The 22,886-nt window shown below is 38.7% G+C and overlaps 1 protein-coding gene across 10 annotated transcripts in view; it reads right to left on the reverse strand.

Annotated features, from left to right (window-relative positions):
• The window catches only part of auts2a (activator of transcription and developmental regulator AUTS2 a), a 693,940-nt gene that overhangs the window by 192,264 nt on the left and 478,790 nt on the right, over window positions 1-22,886 (reverse strand). For all 10 annotated transcript variants that reach the window (XM_030154094.1, XM_030154090.1, XM_030154095.1 and 7 more), the window contains one exon: window positions 20,719-20,748. In XM_030154094.1, the coding sequence (XP_030009954.1) occupies window positions 20,719-20,748 (30 nt within the window). The remainder of the gene's footprint in view (window positions 1-20,718; window positions 20,749-22,886) is intronic.

Raw genomic sequence — 22,886 nt, forward strand, 5'->3', positions numbered from 1 at the left:
TGCTGGTGCATTTTTATTTTGCTTCGTAAAAAACAAACCGTTTATATTTAAGAATATTTGGCTTCTTTCTAATGGGTCCGTTTCTGCAGAGTGAATGTAAAATAATGACGCAATACTGATTCTACTAAAGAATGAGGCGCAGCTCCGCTATCAGACCTACAGATAATACATTTCTCCCAAATAGTCCTGAAGATTCACCATCTTACGACATAATATGCTGAATTATTAATAGATGTAGGAATAATCAGTGGGCAGACCTCTGGGATCCAGTCTGCCCCCACAGTCTGGCAATTCAAAGACATCTTACATCCCACTGAGCTGAATCAAAAGGAATGGAGTATTTACTGCTTATGCAGCCTTTTTAAATTAGCCATTAGGTAGTTGGAATGATAGAGGAATATACATAGGGGTCAGTCCTGGCTTCGTACCGAGGCAGAGTCGCCTCCCGGGAGGTCCGCCATCTCCCTCGACTTTAATTTGAAATCATTCAAAGGCAAAATGGTAGCTGTTTGATTTATCCCTTATTACACTGCTTCTTAAGAATCTGTCAGGCGGCCTCATGAATTCATTCATCTCCATAAGCTTTCTCAGCACCACTTAGGCCTTGTGTAATCTGGGTGAGACCCCTTATCACTTCATTTGCACAAGCAGGGAACTATCAATTCCTGTCCAGTATGTGGGCCAAGGGAATTAGAGCAGAAGTGTTTGGAAGTGTCCGGACGGCGCTGCAGTGTCAAGAAACTGATTACACATTCAAACCGCATGCAGGTGTCCTATTTTACACCCTATATTTACAGCATTAGCCGGCGTCTGTTAAACTTATTTGCTGCTTTATTGTTTACACTCTGTTCAGGGTAGATCACAATTGGCAGGCAATTTTCTATCATGAGCCATTGATGTATTGCCACTGTGAAAAGAGAGTCACTTAAAAGCATTTAGCTGGTGCCTAGCTGAACACAGCAGCCTCATAAAGGCAGACAATGGCTGAGCTTAATAAGAAGCAGAATGGGTCCCATGAGTGTGGAGGACCCATCAAGCTGGGGAATTTCATTTAATTTCCCTGGGCCATCTATGTCTTGTACACATAATTAGAGCCCAACATGCAATGCTCCTTGTGTTTTGTCAATAATTCCCTGAGGAGCAATCAGGACAAGGGTTGGACATGCCTCTGTGACCTGGGCTACTTGCAACAAGCTCAGCCACCTAATTACACTGGCTCTAACAAGCAGAGCGGTGGCGGTGGCGAGGAAGGGAAGTTAGGGGGAAGGGACTGGTCTGAGCCCTGGAGCTGACAGTCTGCAGCCCCTCCTCGAAGCCCCTGATGTCATTAGGATTGTTTGCGGCTGCCGCCATGCATGCTGGGACAGCGTTGTCATTGTGACAGGCCTGCTCTCCATTCCCCTCATTTAGGATCCTCTTCTGCAGTGACTCACTGCATCTCTGGGGTTTACACAGCAGGGGATTAGGGAGACAGTCCTCCACACCACTTATCTGCTCGTGACTTATGCAGTACATTTCTGTACAAAACACCACTGAGTTTTCCATTCAAAACTACAACCGCTGGTGAAATAACATATGGTTCTGAACAATTCAAGACGTGAATCACTAAGCCTTTAATTCAGTGGTTTCCAACCTTTTTTGGCTCATGACCCCATTTTAACATCACAAATTTCTGGCGACCCCAGACATTCAAAACGGAGACATTCTTTTTGCTAAAATTAATTTGTTTTTGATCAAGTAATAGTTTGCTATACTATGTTGCAGATAAATGTTAATTTTAGAGGACATTTAGTCTATGTAATGTCTATTATTGTGGACAGAGGCAGTAAATCCAGGTGTAGATTACTGCACAAAGGGAGAATGTGATTTTCCTTGGTCAGGATCTGTCCAGTCAGTCCAGCTGTGATTTACAAGGAGGACAATTAATACTGAACAAACAAGAACTGAAACTATGAATTATGAAAGAGCTGCAGCATCTGAAACTGACCACAGTGAACATTTGACACACAAACAGAACCACAGTGCTGCAGTTTCACACTCACAGTTTGTCATGTCTGTTATTCAATGGGATTGTCTGTCAACTCACCATATATGTTTTATTAGTAAGTTGTTGTTTTTTTTTTTTTTTCTATCAATTGCCAGAAATTTCAGGCAACCCCATTTGAATTCCAAGTGACCCCATGTGGGGTCCTGACCCCAAGGTTGAAAGACACTGCTTTAATTTTACTTCCCATCTGAAAGTAAACTACCCTTTTTATTAACCTTTAACTGATGGTCCTGGTGGTGGTTGGAGATGTTTTGGCTCGTTTTATGTTCATACACATATGCTATTCCTGACATCAAAGATTCACAGCGAGGCTTACGTTGTCAGGGGCCGACAGCAAGGGTATATCCCTAAACACCCCCCAGTCCTCTGCTCCTGCAACCATTTGGAAAAAACACACCACCTGGTGTCAAACTATGACATCATGAGAACTCAAGGTAGTGGCCTGAAGAAAGAGAACTGTTAGACAGTCGATATGGGCTCAGTTTGAGCTACATGGACCTGACAGTGGAAGAATTAAGGTCAGAGAACCAATTTTTCCCCAAAAAACTCCACCTAGGGAATGAAAGTGACCCCATATGAACTCTGGATGGTAGGCAGAACATGGACATTTGTAAGACGATCAGTATGAACCCAGTTTCATCTCAATCGGCCTATTATTGCCTGATCTATATCAAAAAACTGATTTTCAACTAAAGCGCCCCCATGGAGATGATTTATAATAGTCATAGAGGAGCTGAAATCCATAGGTGTCTTCCCCAAAACTCAATTTCAGGGATATAATTATAAGAGTCTTTAGTCGTTTCTGCTTGTAATTGTAGTTTTAACCTTCTGGTACCAGGGTGAGCATATTATGCACACTTTGCATGTCATGTTATAAAAGGTCACATTATTTTTCCCAATTTGTATTTGATTAAAAATTGAAAGTAAACTTTTGCATGTTTTTTAAAATTCTGACCCAGCCACTAAAATCAGCACATTGCGAACAATATTAAACTACTAAACTAACACCCTTCTCCAAAGTGACTAAAAAATGCACATCGACACATTTTAGAACATTTGACCTAGCGCAAAAATAATAATGCATATTATCCAATCACTGATCATTGACAGATGCCAGGCTGCAAAAATAAAAAAATAAGTCATCCATATTTGTGGTAGTATATTGAAGAAAAAACAACGTTTTCTGCATCAAAAAGGGACGTAAATGGTTTGTTTACACTAAAAACATGATATTTAAAGGGTTAAAAATATGACAACTGTTGAGTATTTGGTAATTTTTTATGGCTGAAGTTCAAAACAAACTGTATTAAAAAATGTTGACATTACTGTAGATGATGTGCTTTTGGTGATTAGGAAGCGTCTCTCTGGGAGGAATACCGGAGGGTTAACTGATACGACATGACAAACCAACCAATGAGAACATTAAAATTAACTAAATCTGTCCTCTCCCAGGCTTGCAGCCAATTTCTCTGCCCATTTTCCATCACCAAGGGGTCATTATGTCTGATCAGCTGTTATAAATCCACTCGACCAGGGCCAGTTGAACCACTGCTGCACATTTCTGTATTGATGGCTGATTGTTGATTAGGTTACATCAGTTAAAATGAACACCAACATTCACTGCTGCATCGTTTAACCGATAAAGACCCAAACAGCCACTGGTGACCAAAACCAAGTACTGATGTAACCTGTTCAATACCTGTTGATCCACTAATCCTATTAACACATGGAAATAATTGGTGTAAAATGCAGTTATTTATCTTTTCATGGTCATCAGATATGACCCATTTGGACGTTCAGAGGTTCTGTAGTTACCATGGAAACACCGTCATCTTCTCCAACATTGATTCACCAGTAAAACCCACGGAGTTGGATCAATGACAGTGGATGGACACACTGGGTTTATGTTCAGTTAATGAGAGATTTGACTGAAAAAGTCACTTTTCTGCACTTTTCTCTGTTTTTGATATAATAACCTTCAACTTTAATTGGAACTTCAGTCAATCAAATATAGGAGAATATAGGATTTAAGCAGAAAAAAATCAAAATAAAGAGGATAATATTACAATAAATGCTGAAAAATCACTTAAGAGCAAAAGTATGTTGACATACTTTTGTATGTCCACGGAAGTATGTCCACCCCCCCACCCCCCATCACACCATGTGCATGCGCAAATACATTGTAAATATGTATGTAATATTTAAATTTAAATCAAAATTTAAATGAAAACTTTTTTTCCCTCTTTACATTTTATGTTTCACAAGTGTATATTTTCTGTTTTCTATCTTTCCTGCATTTTATTTGTGTATTTGTTGCTGTCAAATGAGACCTTTCCCCATGGTGGCATCAATAAAGTCCATCTTATCTTATCTTATCTTATCTTATCTTACCCTATCCTATCCAAAGATATCTTATCTCATATTACCTTACCTTATCCTATCCTATCCTATCTTATCTTAACTTATCTTACCTTACCCTATCTTATCTTACCCTCTTACCTTATCTTACCTTACCCTATCTTATCTTACCCTCTTACCTTATCTTACCTTACCCTATCCTACCTTACCCTATCCTATCCTATCTTGTCTTATCCTGAATCCAAACTATAAGCTGACTGTAAGGATGATTTGTATGAAGAGTCTTTGATCGTATAAAAGTTGCTGTGTTATTTTAGCGATCACATTTTCTACTTCCACATCTCCCAGTTTCACAGTCTGCGGCCTAAATGACCCATATCCCAAAGTCATTTGCGATAATTAACAGGATTCATGTTGAGAGTTTTGGGCTGGGTTTCACCATCTGACACCATCAGATCAGATCAGAAATGCCGCTCTGGCGTTTGGGATGAAGCCATTTTCTAAAGCGAAGGAGCTGAGGTTCACGTGGAGAAAACTAGAAGCCCTTCACTTGTGCAGCCAGTGGCCTGCAGAAATCATTGGCTTGACCAAAGGGCAGTGAGGGAGCAGAGGGTTTGTGTGCCAGAGCCTGTGTCTGCTGGAGGGGTTTATGTGCAGGTGAGCAGGGCCTTGACTGACATCCGCCCAGCACAGCCAGAAAGTTTAACCTTGGTGTTTTGGAGAACTGGCTCTCAGTGGGGGGGTGGGGGGTGGGGGCAGCGAGGGATGAAGACAGCGCGTGTTGGAGAAAAGAGATGGGCAGCGCTAAGGGCTCCTGCATAACAACAAGCTTTTTTTTTTTCATAAGGAGCCAGTTTCCAGAGACACTGGTTTGAACCCAAGGTCTTCCTCCATACATTATTAAAGCCCAGTAACTGGCAACAGCGCCTCATAAATAGAGATGAGGACAGACACCTGAGGAGCCGGGGCGCTGCTCGCTCTTGATCGGCCACATATTCGCCGGCCTAACATGACCCAGAACGCCGCCACGCTCCGGCCCGCTTCTCTACCCGCCAGCGTCACGTTTTGTCATTCCACCTGACATGTGGCACCGGATGGAGTCGCTTCATTATGTCTGAGGTTGAAGGGATTCAAATACATGCAATTTCGTTTGACCTGTGATGTTTGGCTCACAGCTGCAGTAGCATTAAAGCAGTGGTTTCCAGCCTTTTTGTCTCGTGACCCCATTTTAACATCACAAATTTCTGGCGACCCCAGACATTCAAACAGAGACATTTTTATGCTAAAATTATTTGTTTTTGATCATGTAATAGTTTGCTATACTACACTGCAAATAAATATTAAATGTAGATGACATTTAGTCCATATAACACTGGTCAACAACAAATGTATTGTTTCAGTTTTTTGAGCTGATTTAGGATCATTTTGGTGCTGAATCCAAAAATCACATTCATTTTGCTCAATCAGGTCAACTTTCTGAACTATGCTACATATTGGCTTTTGAACATTTGTGCTTACATTTATGGGCATTTTCACATCATATGATACAAAATTCTTTCATATTTCTTGCAATAAACGAGTTCTGAAGATTTTACTTTTGCCAATTTAGGATTAATGTTTTTTTTTAATATTACAGGTGAATGAAATGGCTTCGACTAGAAGATCTGGCAAAAATAAGCCTGACGTATTCTGCTCCATCTGCGGTGAATACACCATTGTACCTAACAGGAATCAAGTCACAAGTTTCATAAAGTGTGCTTACCAATCTGATTTTGGTATTAATTATTATATTTTGTGAGAAGATCAAATTTTTCAAAATTAAATTAGCAAAAAAATCTGACCTGACTGAGAAAAACAGATGTCATTTTTGGATTTAGCGGTGCAAAATGGTCCGAATTCAGTGGAAAAAACCTAGACAACTTGCAAAAACCATTTGTTTGTCACCCAGTGTAATGTCTCTTATTGTGGACAGAGGCAGTAAATCCAGGTGTAGATTACTGCACAAAGGGAGAATTGGATTTTCCTTGGTCAGGATCTGTCCAGTCAGTCCAGCTGTGATTTACAAGGAGGACAATTAATACTGAACAAACAAGAACTCAAACTATGAATTATGAAAGAGCTGCAGCATCTGAAACTGACCACAATGAACATCTGACAGATAAACAGAACCACAGTGCTGCAGTTTCACACTCACACTTTATCATGTCTTTAATGTATTGGGATTGTCTCTGTAAACTCATCATATATTTTTCATTATTAACCCTTTCATGCATTAATTATGAAAAGCTTAATCAACATTTTTTTCCTTGGTGTTCTTAATTCCTCTTTAGGCATGAAAAAACAAACAAACAATGTGATTGAAATTTTTTATGAACGTATTTTCATGGCGTTACAAAAAATACCCACTCAGCCGGACACCATGCGTTTAATTTTAGAAGCAAAGAAACATGTATTTACTGATATACTGCATAAAAACTATGAAATAAAAACATTAATACTGCTAATCTGATGTTTTCTCACATTTTAACATACCTACATGGAGATAATTTGCAAAAAAAAACAAACAACTTTTTGTTAAAAAAAACAAACAAAAAAACAACAACAAACAGTTAATTACAATCTATTAACAATTAGACATTTTTTAAACTCAAACATGTTTCTGCAGATCAGGTTTATCTAGAAGAGCAAATTTACAGTAATGGTGTGAATTACAGTGTATGGGATGATGCGTAAGTGTCCACTGTGTAGGCTGATATGAAAATAAACCAAAAAAATCCATAAATATACAAGAGAACAATACCTTTGAACAGCTGTCCACTGTAGTGACCACTATGCATGAAAGGGTTAAGTAATTAAAAAAAAAAAAATCAATTACTAGAAATTTCAGGCGACCCCACGTGGGGTCCTGACCCCAAGGTTGAAAAACACTGCATTAAAGCAACATCAGAGACAATATTAGAAATATGGACAAAAGTATGTGGACACGTTGAATTCAGGTGTTTCTTTTCTAACAGGGGTCTGGGATACAAAACAATAATAACAAATGTCATAATATAGTTTTATATTGCACTGTAAAACAGGATTTTGGGGGTTGGTAAATACAAACTATGGACATCAGTTACATTTTAATCAACAGTAATAATTGCCAGTAAAATCTATTATGACTGGTTCAATTCTACGTACACTACCTATATGTTAACAGTAACAATTGCTGCTTAAAATAATATAATAAATCTACCCCATAATATTGTGATGTGTTGGAGGAGCAGCTGGGGGGAGTTTCCCAGCATGCATTAGGACAAACTAGTTGGGTCAGTTTTTATGTGTTTTACAGTGTTCTGAGTTGATAAGAAGTGTTATTCTTTTTATACAGCACAGTTCTGGTGAGTTTGACACTTTTTGTTAGTTTTTTTGTTGAATGAATATTTCTATTGAGTTACATTTCCTTGCACCATGAGCTGATCCGCTTATCCGATTATTGTTTTGTATCCCAGACCACTGTTAGAAAACAAACACCTGAATTCAACGTGTCCACATACTTTTGTCCATATAGTGTCTGTGGTGAGTCAATGATGCGCTTAACAAATGACTGTGAGTGCACTGCAATCACTTACCAACAATAACATGCCATAGCCTATTGATAAAGGAGGCTGCAGACTAATTGTTAAAGCGTGTGTGCATGTTGAACAGTGGAAAATGTCTGGCGTGCTCCTTTTCTTCTATATTTTTCTTCTATATCTCTAACTGTGGTTTTGTTTCCACCCCAAAGCCTCCCTCTATGTGGCCAATCTCATAAAGTCTTTGATATATGAAGACAATTTGCCTGAGACATTTTTCTTTTCCAGGTCAGGAAAGATGGAAATGGCTTTTTCTTTCCACAGGAGTGAACATCTCAGTCAAACAGCATATTTATGGTTTTTGTTGCTGATTGAATTATTTTCCATTCCCTGTATTCTCAGTTTGCGCTGGGAATTGAATCATTGCCTTTGAAACATGATTCACTGCAGCGACTGTTTTTTTTCTCCCCATTCAATTTCAAGGACTTGGCAACCTTGTCCTATTCAAACGTGTGCATTATTACCTTTTATTGTTGGCTATAAATGAATGGTGAGGTTGAGCACTCTAGAGGCAAGTGTAACACATTAGGGCTTTTATAATATCACGTCTCAAGGTAACAGTCAAACCTTCTATAATCTTGTGTTTCGACATCAAAACTGTTCAAAAGCTATCAAAAAGCATCAGAAGGTAATCTAAAAAGCAATGCCGAAGCCCTTTAGGAGCAAAAATACGTTTTTTCCACTTGCCTTTGAATAAAGTTGCGTTTGAGTGTGAATGTCTACACCTTTACACAGAAATCGCTCTTTGTAATTTAGCGCTAAATCGATGGAATCACTGTGTTTTCAGATTCTTTATTTAAAAACTTGGCTTCTTTTGTCAACAAATATCACTGCTCTACAGTTTCTTAGAAAATATCTGCTTCAGACATTAAATGTGCTAAAATTTACATATATATATCCTCTATTGTCTGTATATATCCCATACTACCTGTATATATCCTATATTCTCTGTATATATCTTATATTACTTGTATATACATCCTATATTGTCTTTATATATCTTATATTACCTGTATATATCCTATATTGTCTGTATATATCTGTATCTGTATATAGCTTTTTGCACATGCCTGCATTTTTCAGTATTTTACAAAATATTTTCACACAGGCGTTTTTTTGCACTACGTGTTTTTGCTGCTAAATGGATTTTCATTGTTGCTGTGACAGTGACAATAATGATCTATTCTGTTCTATTCTATTCTATTCTACATTGTTAGTAATCAAAGGGATGACACCTGTATAACTGGATGTAAGAAAATGCTCATAGGATTTAATATTTGGCCATATCCCTTTTTTAAAAACTACAGTGTTTTTTTGTTTTGTTTCTTTTATAAAACATGAAAAATAGGAATAATACCGCAACATCCAGTGCTTCCATCCATCTGAACCTCACATGAACATCAGGAAGGCAGGCACAGATTATAAAAGTAAAGTGAAAATGCAGGAATGTCTTAAATGAATGTAAATGTAGAGAAACTCCTGGGGGTTCCATATTAACAGCACTTTCACAGCCATGGTGTAAAAACTGTAATTTAAGAAAAACGTTGCAATCTGTTGGCATGGCAATATCAAAAGCAGGCATTATAAATAAGTTGTAAAGCACATGGACAGGCTGACACCCTCACCTTGTGCTTCGGAGTTATTTCAGGGGGAAAATGACGTGGAAATTTCTGTCAATTAGGCTGCTTCCATTTAATTACCAGTGTGTCAGTCAGGGGGTGAGACGCCTCCCCCCTGACCTTCCCTCCTGTGGCCTTATGCTCTGCAGTGTCATTACTGTACCGCTGGTGGGGTGGGGGGGTCGAAGGGGCTGGGGGGGCGGGCCCAGCTGCACTACCAGTGATGCAGAGGGGAAGGGAAGGGGCTGTTTGTGTATGTGGGGGCCTGTCTGAGGACTGCTGCTTCCTGCTGACCTCCTCATCCATCAGACGGGGTCCATCCATTCACCCCCCACCGATAATACCCCCCACCCCCCCCATCAGCACGGCGCTCTGCCAGGCTCGGTTTCTCCACTTTAATTTCTCATCTGTGGAGCCCTAATGAGCTCCGCCTGCTCGTCCACCTTCGAGACCCCACTGATTATCCGACGGGGGGGGTGACCATTTGTCAATGGCAAGAGGTGGCATTTACACTGCTGACCTTCTGCCAAGGAGAGAGGAATCCGAATGAAGGAGAAAGAGCCAAGAGTAGGAAAAGAAACGGGAAGCGACGGCGTGTCTAAAGATGATCTGTATTCATAGAAGTCAAATGAGGCCGAGGATAAGCTTATTATCCATCTGCTGTAAAAGAAACAGATTAAAAGGATCAACGCCGAGGTACTCACGCCGACTTTTTCTGTTAAGAACGACTAATTTAAGTGAAATACTATAAAACACTTGTGGTGCCTTTTTAACTTACCGCACAAAAATGGACTTTCAGTATATACTTAAGTCCATATTTTAGTTTTCCTTCATCTTTATGAGTGACTCTAATTAGTGCTACTGAGTCTCGTCTGTTTTCCTGTCATATTATTGTTTGTGTAATTTGATATATTTTTGATGGGTTTATCTTAAGGGTGCTGGAGACTTTCGTGACCAGTTTTTCCTCAAATCTGTCAAACCTCAGTCATATCCTCAGTATCATGAATCTGTTCGTCTGTCTGTCATTCCTCAGCTGAATCTCTTGCATTACGGTGAACAGTTTCTTAGTTCCATCCACCACAAACAAACTGTGTGTTTACAACCAGAGCCAGGAGGGAACTCAGGCATCTTCGGAATTTTATCGCGACGTGCATTGTGGGAAGCGAAGGCTCGCACAGCCACCTGACAGCAGCAGCTGGAACAGACACGATCGGAAACGGCAGGAGCTCCCTTCCTTCTATGCGTATTCCTCCAGCCGTTTCCACGTGTTTGTTTCATCCATATAATACCACATGGTCGCACTGCCACTGCTGCTGTCACGTGGCTGCACGAACCTCCGTTTCCCACAATGCACATTGCAACAAAATTCCAAAGATGCCCGAGTGACCTCCCGGCTCTGGTTGTAAACACACGGTTTATTTCTGGTGGATGGAACTAAGAAACTGTTCACTGTAATGCAAGAGATTCAGACAGACTCACAGATTCATGATCCTGAGGATATGACTGAGGTTTGACAGATCTGAGGAAAAACTGGTCACGAAAGTCTCCCGCAGCTTTAAGTTTGAGGTTTACGTATTAAACCCTGCATAGTTGAGTTCTCTATTTGTTTATTTTTTATTTCTTGGCAGAATTGTTGCGCAATAGCGATACAGCCAATACAAAAGTGCTTTGGCTAGTTATGTATTGTTATCTATTTTAACGTGATAGCCGATGAAGGAAATTTATTGGGTTAAGAATTTGACACTGATACCCCATTTGAATTCCAGGCAACCCCACATGGGGTCCTGGCCCCAAGGTTGAAAAGCACTGAACTAGATGGTTAGTTGTGGCAGAAAATTATTATTTAGTCAAACCACCTCTGAGGCATTTTGGAAGCCAAAATAACAATTTAAACTAAACTAACCAATGTAATGATATTAGTCATTATTGTTTTGCATCCCAGAAACATCTGAATTCAATGTGTCCACATACTTTTGTCCATATAGTGTATGTATGTTCATTACTCTCATTGACTGTGATTTAATAAAAGGCTAATGCTAAAACTTGTCAAGAGGCGAATACATGATGTGAGCATCAGTTTTGGTGTGTGCACAAGAACCCGATAAGGATGGAGGTGCAGGACCCGGGCCTATGTGCATGCCCCTCAGAGGGAGCAGGGATTTGCCAGTTATTGGATAGAGGAGAGCGGTGTAGGTCCGTGACACCCGCTAACCTTGGCCAGGGCTACTGGGACTCTGGGGGTATCCATCACTGTGGCAGCCCCGGGACCCAGACCAGGGGAAAAGCCACAGAAGTTGCCGGGGGAGGGAAAAAAGCTTGTAAAAATTTAATGCACTCCACAGAGCGGTCATGTCATACTTGGTTATGGAAAATAATCCCAGATGCCTGCAGTGCTAAAATGGAGCTGTAATGTGCTCGCCTCCTAACCCGGCCTGACAGCCATGATGTACGACTACCATTACCGGAAAATATCACTTCAACTAACCCGTGATCCGGCTCCGCTAAGGGTCATATTATCCATGAGGAACAAATTACACTCCCCCAAAGTAAATACAAATTTCCTACACCGACTGGGTACAAAGCATCGGAGGGGGAGGGGGCGGGTGGGAACGTTACCTATGACAACGCTCTGCAGAGTGACAAGGATGATAAAGTACATGACAAATCACTGGCTGACAGGGTACTCTAGTGCAATCAGCCTCAGCCTCGGCCTGGCGAGCACCCACTCAAGCCTGTAAACACTACTCTCTTCTTTGGAGGGGGCAAAACACATAATCTTTTAACGCTGACAAGTTGCTCTCTCCTTTTTATTACTCATCCTTCCCACTGCGGTGAAAAGAGGGAGGGCTCAGGAGGAAGGTGGGGAGGGGGGGGTTGTATAAAATGGTTTTATGTACAGTGCTGCCGAGTGATTGAGAAACACGACTCCTCTGCTGTAATTGCCTGAGGGCAAACACAACGAAACAATAAAGGAAGAGAAACAGCAAATATATTACCAGTTCAGATCTTTATTTTATGTCAAGGACAAACAGGTTCTCTCGGTTGCTCTAAAGCACCCACTTAGATCCCTCGTCTCCAATGAGAGCGAAGCAAGGCAAATTACAGCACTCCCTCGCACGGCCATTAATAAGACGCAAAGCATTTTCAAAATGGCATTTACAGCTTGCTGCTGCTGATAGAGCGAGTAAATAACACTTAGCAAAGGTGTGGTCTCTATAAAAAAAAGGCCCCGAGGCAAGGGAAGAGAAATAAAAAGGCGACAGAGTGATAAAGTCCTGCAGATTAAAGCTCAGAGTCCTGTCGTGACAAAAGACTTATGCAGCCGGTGAAAAAAAGGTAAAGCTGTAAAGAGCACTTGAGTACGAGCAGATATTCAGACGAAAAATATTTGGCAGTTTCAAGGTGCCACTTAGTCGCAAAAATCACTTAAACATTAGCAAGTACAGACAGAGTGAGTGTTTGAGTGCTCTTGACAGTAATACAAAGACGACAAAGGAAATGCTGCGGTTTCATGCTAATCAAGAAGATTAATAGTGAGAGACGGTTTCAGAGTACTTAAAAACACATAAAAGAGCCAAGGTGCGCTTACATTTATATCAAACATTTCCACCGACATCTGGATGATACAGGTGTTGATGGAGAAATGTTCTCACAAACCCCCCACCCCCCACCACCACCACCTCATATGGTGAAAACCTGTTGGTGTATCTGCATCAAGGTTATTATCATTATTATTGTTAAGTCTGTGACCTCTGGTTTCAATACTCTGGAGTACATTCTTTTTATATTTTATTTCACTGGGCTGCACCCAAACTCACTGAAATATTTGAGAAAAATTACTTTGAAACCAGCCTCATTTGTATTAGTATTTCCAGCATTAAATCTCTAATGATTTATGTGATAACTTCCTAGAAACTGTTGGCTCTGAAGGCACTCCAGCAGCATTCGCTTTTCCATTGACCCTCAAATTGCACAAATACAACTTGTGCATAAAAATGTACCTAATAGAAAAACAACAATTTCGCCAAATGTCTCATTTTTCGATTAAAAGTTTTTGCGCTGGCCAAGGTTATTATCGTTAACGAAAACTAATGAAATGACGAAAACTAGAATTGAAGAAACATTTTCGTTAACTGAAATAAATAAAAACTATAATTTAAAGAAAAAAACGATACCTAACTGAAACTGTATTGTGTGTTTGCAAAACTAAGTCAAACAGATAAAAATTATGGATAAAATTCCCTTAGTTTTCGTCTTTGTCAGTGTCGGATTGATACGAAATCGATTTATTTCCCTCAAGCAATTTTAGCTGCTGTCGCCATATGATATTTAACGGTCCATCACCGCTCATCACTTGTGGTTTCCAGTCGTCTTCTGGTCCCCACTCTACCTGGAAACATGGAGACTAAAGCTGGGAGAAAGCAGCAGAGTCCTGTCTGGGATTTATTTGAACACGACGACAGAGAAGAAGAGAAAAGATATGACGAAACTAAAACAAAGCATTTAGAAAAAAACAGAAACTAATAAAAACTAGCAAACCTGCTCTAAAAACTAATTAAAACGAACTGAATTAGAGGAAAAAAAGTCAAAACTGAACAAAACTAAACTATAATGAAAAATCCAAAACTATTAGAACCTTGATGTGCATGTACGACACCTGAGGCTGTGCTACGCAGCGCTTTGACTGAGCCTCCTGCCAGTAAAGCAGATCATCATAACTGGGAACAAACTGCTCCAAATGAACAGAGCAGCCGCTGCATGGACCCAATAAACAACACACCTGATCCTACCTGGACCTGCCAGAACCAGGATGGCAAAGGATGAGCGCAAAGATGCTGACGACAACAGACAAAAATAAAAACAACGCCCCAGTATCTCAGTCATGTTCTGTCTGAATCATCCCCAGTTGAATGTGTGAGGTTGTCTGGTTCTGTTCTATGTTCCAGTTCTGTGGTCTGGATGCAGGAGAACAATGTCCCAATAGTTGTCAAACATGTGGCCCGGGGGCCAAATCTGGTCCGCCAAAGGGTCCAATCTGGCCCGCGGGATTAATTTGTGAAATGCAAAAATTACACTGAAGATTAGAACAATCAATGGTGTCCAAATCATTTTAATTCAGGTTCCACATACACACACGTACAGTCCGATTAGATTTGAAGTGGGTCAGAACCAGTAAAACATTATCAGAATAACCTATAAATATATAAATAACCCCAAATTCTGTCTTTGTTTTTTTGCTTTAAAAAAGTAAAATTACATGAAAATGTTTACATTATCAAACTATACTTTTACTAAAAATGTGAATAACCTGAACAAATATGAACAAATGGAAATGTCTGAAGAAAAGTAAATGCAGTTTTATCAATATTCTGCCTGTTATTAAATGTTTTGTGTGATTGTAATGATATGAATGAATTGAATGATAAACTGATAAACTGAGGCAGAATATTGTTAAAATTGCACTTGTTTTTCTTAAGACAATTCAAGTTGTTCATGTTATTCAGATTTTTAAGGAAACTTTGTAGACGTAAACCTGATCAGAATAGAATTTTACTTTTTCCACTGTTGTTATTTTACTGGTCCGACCCACTTGAGATCAAATTGGGCTGAATGTGGGACTGAACTAACAGGACTTTGACAGCCCTGCAATAGAAGTGGGTGGTACTCCCACTGAAGGAGAACTCAACTAGTTCAATCAAAGTCCATATATGACTTCTATCAGTGATCAATAGGAACTAGACTGATATTTGGAACCACTTACATGTTCTAATCCAGGGCTGTCAGACTCATGTTAGTTCAGTTCCACATTCAGTCCAGTTTGATCTGCAGTGGGCCGGACCAGTAAAATAATAACAGTGAAAAAAATAAAATTCTATTCTGATCAGGTTTACATCTACAAAGTTTCCTTAACAATCTGAAGAACATGAACAACTTGAATTGTCTTAAGAAAAACAAGTGCAATTTGAACAATATTCTGCCTCGGTTTATCAGTTTATCATTTACACATGTGCGTTACAATCACACAAAACATTTAATAACAGGCAGAATATTGGTCAAACTGCATTTACTTTTCTTCAGACATTTCTGTTTGTTCATATTTGTTCAGGTTATTCACATTTTTTGTAAAAGTATAGTTTAGTAATATAAACATTTTCATGTAATTTTACTTTTTTTACACCAAAAACCAAAGAGAAAATTTGGGGTTGTCATAATTTCTAGGTTATTCTGATCATATTTTACTGGTTCTGACCCACTTCAAATCTAATCAGACTGTATGTGTCTGTATGTGGAACCTGAATTTAAATGATTTGGACACCGCTGATTGTTCATATCTTCAGTGTCATTTTTGCATTTCACAAATTCATCCCGCGGGTCAGACTGGACCTTTTGGCGGGCCGAATTTGGCCCCCGGGCCACATGTTTGACACCTGTGTTATAAACCATCAAAATTTGAAGCATTATAAGTAAAGGCAAATTTGTGATATTTCAAAAAAATTGTCAAAAATTCAAAAACCTAAATATCTGAAAATTGTGAACAAACTTTGTAGACATTGTCCCAAGGAAGCTACACATAAAATTTGAAATGAATCCGACTAGTAGGTTAGGAGAAGAAGATTGTTGAAATGTAGATGTTGGTGACCTTGAGTTTGACCCTTCAAGGTCAAAGGTCATGGACCCCAATGAAAGTCCACATATGACTTCCTACCAGTGCTCAGTAGGAACTATACTGATATCTGTAACTATTTACATGTTCTAAACCATCAAAATATGAACCATCATAAGCAAAGGCGCATTTTTAATTTTTCAAAAAGCCAAATATCTCAAAACTGAGAACAAACTTTGGAGTCACTGTCCAAAGTTACACTACATACTACAAATAAAAACTGAAATTAACCCGACCAGTAGTTTGGTTGTAGATGTTTGAAGAAATTGCTAAGGATGACGACCCTGGACACAGCGCCTTAACCATCTGCTCCTGGCATCTACCTCCTTTAAACTGTGTAAAATAGAAGATCATCAGCATATCTGGAACTTTGACTCGAAGAAGTGCTCCATAAAGTCAGAGTAAAATAACCTACTATACTTGTTAATGCGAAAACTCAATCATACAACTACATCTGTTGCCCACAGAATTGGAACAATTATGTTTTCAGACAATTTGACCTGATGTAATGATTATGTTACGATTATGAGTAAAAACGTATCTGTTAAGATTAAATCATTTCATAAGATGTGGTACAAATATTTTATTCCAATTTTAAGGGCAACAGTGTATTAGACCAACTGAAATATACTACTAGCCTTTAATGTTATTTGTGCAAAAATTGTATTTTAATATCATTTATGCAAAAAATTTTATTTTATTTTTAATGTTATTTATACAAAAAAATATTTTACTTTGCACGTTACAGTTTATTATTGAACCTTACTGTTTGATTATCCAGAATAATTCTTTCTACCAGTTCCGTTTTTATACTTTTAATTCATTATGTATCGTGTGTTTAATCTTGTATTCTATTTTCATTCCTATATTCATTTTTTTTTTTTTTTTTTTTTTTTACTTCACTACAATTTCGCAGTTTGGGATTCATAAATCTGTCTATTTGTCTGTCTGTCTATCCTTTTTGTTCATTGCGCTACTTATTTGTGTTTGTTTTTATCCATTTTCTTGCCTTTTTTTGTCTCTTTTTTTTGTTTTGTCTCATTTTGTTAGTTTTTCACTAATTTTGCTGCTTATTTTTTTGTCTTTACTCATTTTGATGTATCTGTCCATTTTTGTCCAATTTTTTCCTCATTTTGTGAACTTTTTTAATCAATCTGACATTTTTTCCATCTATCTATCTATCTATCTATCTATCTATCTATCTATCTATCTATCTATCTATCTATCTATCTATCTATCTACCTATCCTTTTTGTTCATTGCGCTACTTATTTGTGTTTGTTTTTATCCATTTTCTTGCCTTTTTTAGTCTCTTTTTTTTGTTTTGTCTCATTTTGTTAGTTTTTCACTAATTTTGCTGCTTTTTTTTGTCTTTACTCATTTTAATGTATCTGTCCATTTTTGTCCACTTTTTTCCTCATTTTGTGAACTTTTTTAATCGATCTGACTTTTTTGTCTATCTATCTATCTATCTATCTATCTATCTATCTATCTATCTATCTATCTATCTATCTATCTATCTATCTATCCTTTTTGTTCATTGCGCTACTCATTTGTTTGTTTTTGTCCATTTTCTGGTTTTGTTTGGGTTTAATTTTTGTTTTGTGTCATTTTGTTAGTTTTTCACAAATTTTGCTGCTTTTTTTTTTGGCTTTACTAATTTTGATGCATATGTTTGTCCATTTTTGTCCACTTTTTTCCTCATTTTGTGAACTTTTTTAATCGATCTGACATTTTTTCTGGCTATCTATCCTTTTTGTTCATTGTGCTGCTTATTTGTGTTTGTTTTTATCCATTTTCTTGCCTTTTTTTAGTCTCATTTTTTTGTTTTGTCTCATTTTGTTAGTTTTCACTAATTTTGCTGCTTTTTTTTGTCTTTACTCATTTTGATGCATATGTTTTTCCATGTTCGTCCACTTTTTTCCTAATTGTCTTAACTTTTTTAATCGATCTGACTGTTTTTCTATCTATCTATCTATCTATCTATCTATCTATCTATCTATCTATCTATCTATCTATCTATCTATCTATCTAGTTCAAAGATGATGGCACCACCTCTGCTTCGTTCTGATCTGATGTCACTGACAGGAAACCAAATAAAACAACACATTTCCTCCAAATTGTTGGGAAATAGTTGCAAACACGTCTATAATTTAAGTGCACGAGTCACAATAACGTGTAACGTCGGGTGAGTCGTCGCATGCATCCGCCTCGCTGCTTTCCTTTATCAAAAAGAAAGGCAGAGTGAAGCTAATGGGGCCACGGAAGCTAATGATAACCCATACAGAGCTAATAATACCAGTGTTGTGTGACAAGCGACTGCAGCGAGTCTGTCTCCGACCGTATCCCAGCATGCCATTAACATGCCTGCGTCGCAGAGGGCGCATCCTACAGGTCACTTTGTAATGAGCAAATACTCTGACAGTTTCCAACGCATGCACAAACAGAGCATTGTGCGCACGTCTAACCGCGTCTTATCACAGTCTGGCAGCTCCTTCGACACGGCGGCGGCCTTCTACGCCGAGCAGAACGTGATTTCTCCCGGGAGCTCTTTTTCCATTTCCTGCTTTTGAAGGGACTCTAAATAAGCCACGTTTGTCCTCATCTGAATACATTTGACCCATTAAAACGACTCCGCTCTCCCGTGTCCTCCTTGTAAAGTAGACGGCGTCGTTCGAGGAATCCAAATGATGGCGGCGGCGGCGGTGGGCGTAGCGTGCCCGTCGCCTGGCAGGAACAGATAGTAGCAGAGAGGTGACGGTGACTGAGGAGGGGGTAAAAGAGTTGAGTGGGAGCTCCAATTACTCCCCGGCATCAAAGAAGAACACATGAGTCAGCCCCTGTCATAGGGGTCCGCTATTTACTAATTCACTCCTCTATTACTTCAACACACAATTAATCAATGACAGGAAGGTGTAGTCGACGCTGTTCATCAGGAGCGTAACGTGAACCAGAGTGAATTAATACAGTCACTAGGGGGATTACAGCTTACCGTGCACTCGCTCTCTTCCTGAAACAAAAAAGAATTGCCACCGAGACAGGAGCAATTTAAATCGACAACACTGAGTAATGACTCAATTTGCTTCACAGTCTAAACACCACAAGCAAATGGCATTACTAAATCATTAGAGCGGATCTGGATCTCTAGTTAGGAGGCGCTGGGTAAGACGGCCGCTCTTAGCATCCAGGAGGTGTGATGTGAATATGGGAATATTAGAAACGGAGCCCAGCCCAACGCTGCCACGCCAAGAGTCAGCGTGACATCCAAAAATGACGTGGATGTTGTGTTGTAATGAGGTTTATTTTAGTCCAAATCCAACAATATTAACCCATAAAGACCCAGTTTTTCCTATATTTATCCTTTCTTAAAGAATTTTTTTGGTCTCATTTTTTTGGTTTTGTGTCATTTTGTTAGTTTTTCACTAATTTTGCTGCTTATTTTTTGTCTTTACTCATTTTGATGCATGTTTGTCCATTTTTGTCCACTTTTTTCCTCATTTTGTGAACTTTTTTAATTGATCTGATGTCTATCTATCTATCTATCTATCTATCTATCTATCTATCTATCTATCTATCTATCTATCTATCTATCTATCTATCTATCTATCTATCTATCTATCTATCTATCAAAAATGACATGGATACTGTGTTATTAATGACATTTACTTTGGTCCAAATCAAACAACATTAACCCATAAAGACCCAGTGCTACTTTTGTGACCGTTCCCAATTTTTTTTTTTTTCCACTATATTTATCCTTTCTTAAATATTTTTTTTTGGTCTCATTTTTTTGTTTTGTTTTGTCTCATTTTGTTAGTTTTTTCACTAATTTCACTGCTTATTTTTCATCTTTACTCATTTTGATGCATATGTTTGTCCATTTTTGTCGACTTTTTTCCTCATTTTGTGTACTTTTTTAATTGATCTGATCTCTCTCTGTCTCTCTCTCTCTCTCTCTACAGTCCATGGGCTGTATGTTTAACATCCTGGGTTAAGAGAGAAAATATACAGGATCAGTTCAAGCTATTAAATTGGTGCCAAATACTCTGATTAGCATACTGTTTACTCTGGCCCATAACCAATGGCCAATCAATAGATCAATAGATCCAAATACACTGTAAGCACTGTAGGCGCTGACATTAAAGCCAGAGCCTTGGCTGCCGCCGCTGCTTCATTTTAATGTAATCTAAATCCTAAAAAGCCTGAACTGTTCAATTTAGATTTTGCACATCATTAAGTCATTTATAATTAATGCACAGCTAATAATGGGTTTTCATAGTTATTAGTGGGATGTTCAGTTCTGTTTAAATCTAATTATATTAAATTCTCAGCCTTAAAGAAAGTGTGTTGTCTGAAACCCGCTGAGGTGATAGGGGTCGATGGGATTGAAAATGTGAAATAATGACAGGCTTACCTTGTCGTCTTGATCGCTCTCTGTGTCGCACTGGAAGAGAAAGAGAAGAGCGAGGTTAAAACTTTGAAGCAATTTGTCTACATTTGTTCCTCAGCTGACCCTTTCAGTGCGGAGGAACCGTGATCTTATTACCTCTGCCAAGGAGGTTCTGTTTTTGCCAGCGTTGGTTTGTCTGTCTGTCTGTCTGTCCGTGTGCAAGATAACTGAAAAAGTTATGGACGGATTTGGATGAAAATGTCAGGAAATGTTGATACTGGCACAAGAAACAAATGACTAAATTTTGGTGGTGATTGGGGGGGGGGGGGGGGGGGCACTGATCTGCCTTTGGTGGAGGTTGGCGCTCTCCGAGTGCTTTTCTAGTTAGACTATGTTTTTCAATTTCAAATCCAAAATTCCCATCTTCTTCTCTCTTGTTCTCTCCCCTTCTTCTACCCCCCCCCCCATGTCAGGTCTGGGATCAAAATGTGGTTCAACAAAACTCATAATAAACACAGTAGAATATAGGGCTGTGCAATTAATTGAAATTCAATTACGATTTCGATTATTACACGCAACAATTTAAAAAATTATGTAATCGAGAAAAAACGATTATTAATTTTTAGTTGTTTTAATTCACGCGCATACAAGCTACCATGAGCTGCTCTGCCCCGCCCCCCTCTAAGCTACTGCTGCCTGCTAGCCGGCAGGTCCACCCCAAGAGGAAAGTTGTACCTAGCGGTCTGGACAAATGGCAGGAGAATCACAGCAGAAGTGCTTGGTAAACAAAAAAGGCAAGTCCAATTCAATTGTATGGAATCACTTTGGGTTTGATGAAGAAGACGAAGAGCAAAAACACATCACGTGCAAAAAGTGTTTCGTAGTTGTGTCCGCACCGACCGCTAACACAACAAACCTTTGTAACCATCTAAAGTTTAACCACCGCCACCTTTATCGTAATCTTATGAAAAACTAAAACGCATAAAAACTTCGTCCGCAATGCAGTCTTCAGTCTCCGAATCTCTTTATGCTGTAACTCCCGTATTAACCTAACCTAACCCGTATAACCTTAACGTACGTATTCTAGATGGCTGATGTAAACAGAAGGCCTGAACTGAAACCTCACGGCACGCCACTGAATTTACTGTTTCATACTACATTGAACATACTTGAATTTATAATTTGCACTTTACGTGAGTTTTTTTTTTTTTTAATTGCTACAGTTCTATGGCAAGTCTATAGCAGTTTAATTCCAGTGCACTATTTATTTACAAAAGGAAACATACTTGAATTTACAGTATACTTATTTGCATTCAAAGATTTTTTTGTTTCATACAAAAGTGAACATACTTTGTTTTAGTGGTTAAAAGCTTCATTTATGTTTAAAGAGTATATTTTACATTGCTTTGTAAGAAAAAAAATAAACAACTTTAAGGTTAAAAAATAATCGTTTTTAATAATCGTGATTTCAATTATTGCTAAAATAATCGCGATTATTTTTTTTTTCTATAATCGAGCAGCCCTAGTAGAATATCAAAGGGCGCTTAATATACTTTATGAAGTTACCCTTGGCAAAGCACATTTGTTCAGCACCAGAAGGAACCAGACTACCATTCTGCTGTTAGGATGCTGGACAAGACAAGTAGGAAAAAAATAAAAATACAAAAAAAAGTAGTGTGAGATACTCCCTGGTAAAATGTCCAAATAAAAGAGGATACACAAGTAAAGGTGTCAGAAAAATGGGCAGTGATGACTGGGAGTACAGTTGGTGTCGGCTGCTGCCTTATCGGTGCAGACAGCTGCCTGTCAGCCAGCTGAGCCCATGAAGAAAGAAAAAAAAAAAAGAAAATTCCAAAACATAAAAATGAAAATTGGAATATTAAATTCAATTGCCTAATATTTACATCCAGCAAATAACAGTGGAGGTTATGTTTTCATCGGGCTTTGTTTGTTTGTTTGTTGGTTAGTTAGCAAGATAACTCCAAAAGTTATGGACGGATTTGGATGAAATTTTCAGGAAATGTTGATACTGGCACAAAGAACAAATGATTATATTTTGGTGGTGATCGGGGGGGGGGGGGGGGGGGTGATCTGCCTTGGCGGAGGTCTGCGCTCTCTGAGTGCTTTTCTAGTTTGTATTTTATTTTATCAGATCTTTTGTGATGAACTTGTGTTAGTGTCGGCGTATAGTC

Source organism: Sphaeramia orbicularis, chromosome 14 (assembly GCF_902148855.1).
Source record: "Sphaeramia orbicularis chromosome 14, fSphaOr1.1, whole genome shotgun sequence".
NCBI lineage: Eukaryota > Metazoa > Chordata > Actinopteri > Kurtiformes > Apogonidae > Sphaeramia > Sphaeramia orbicularis.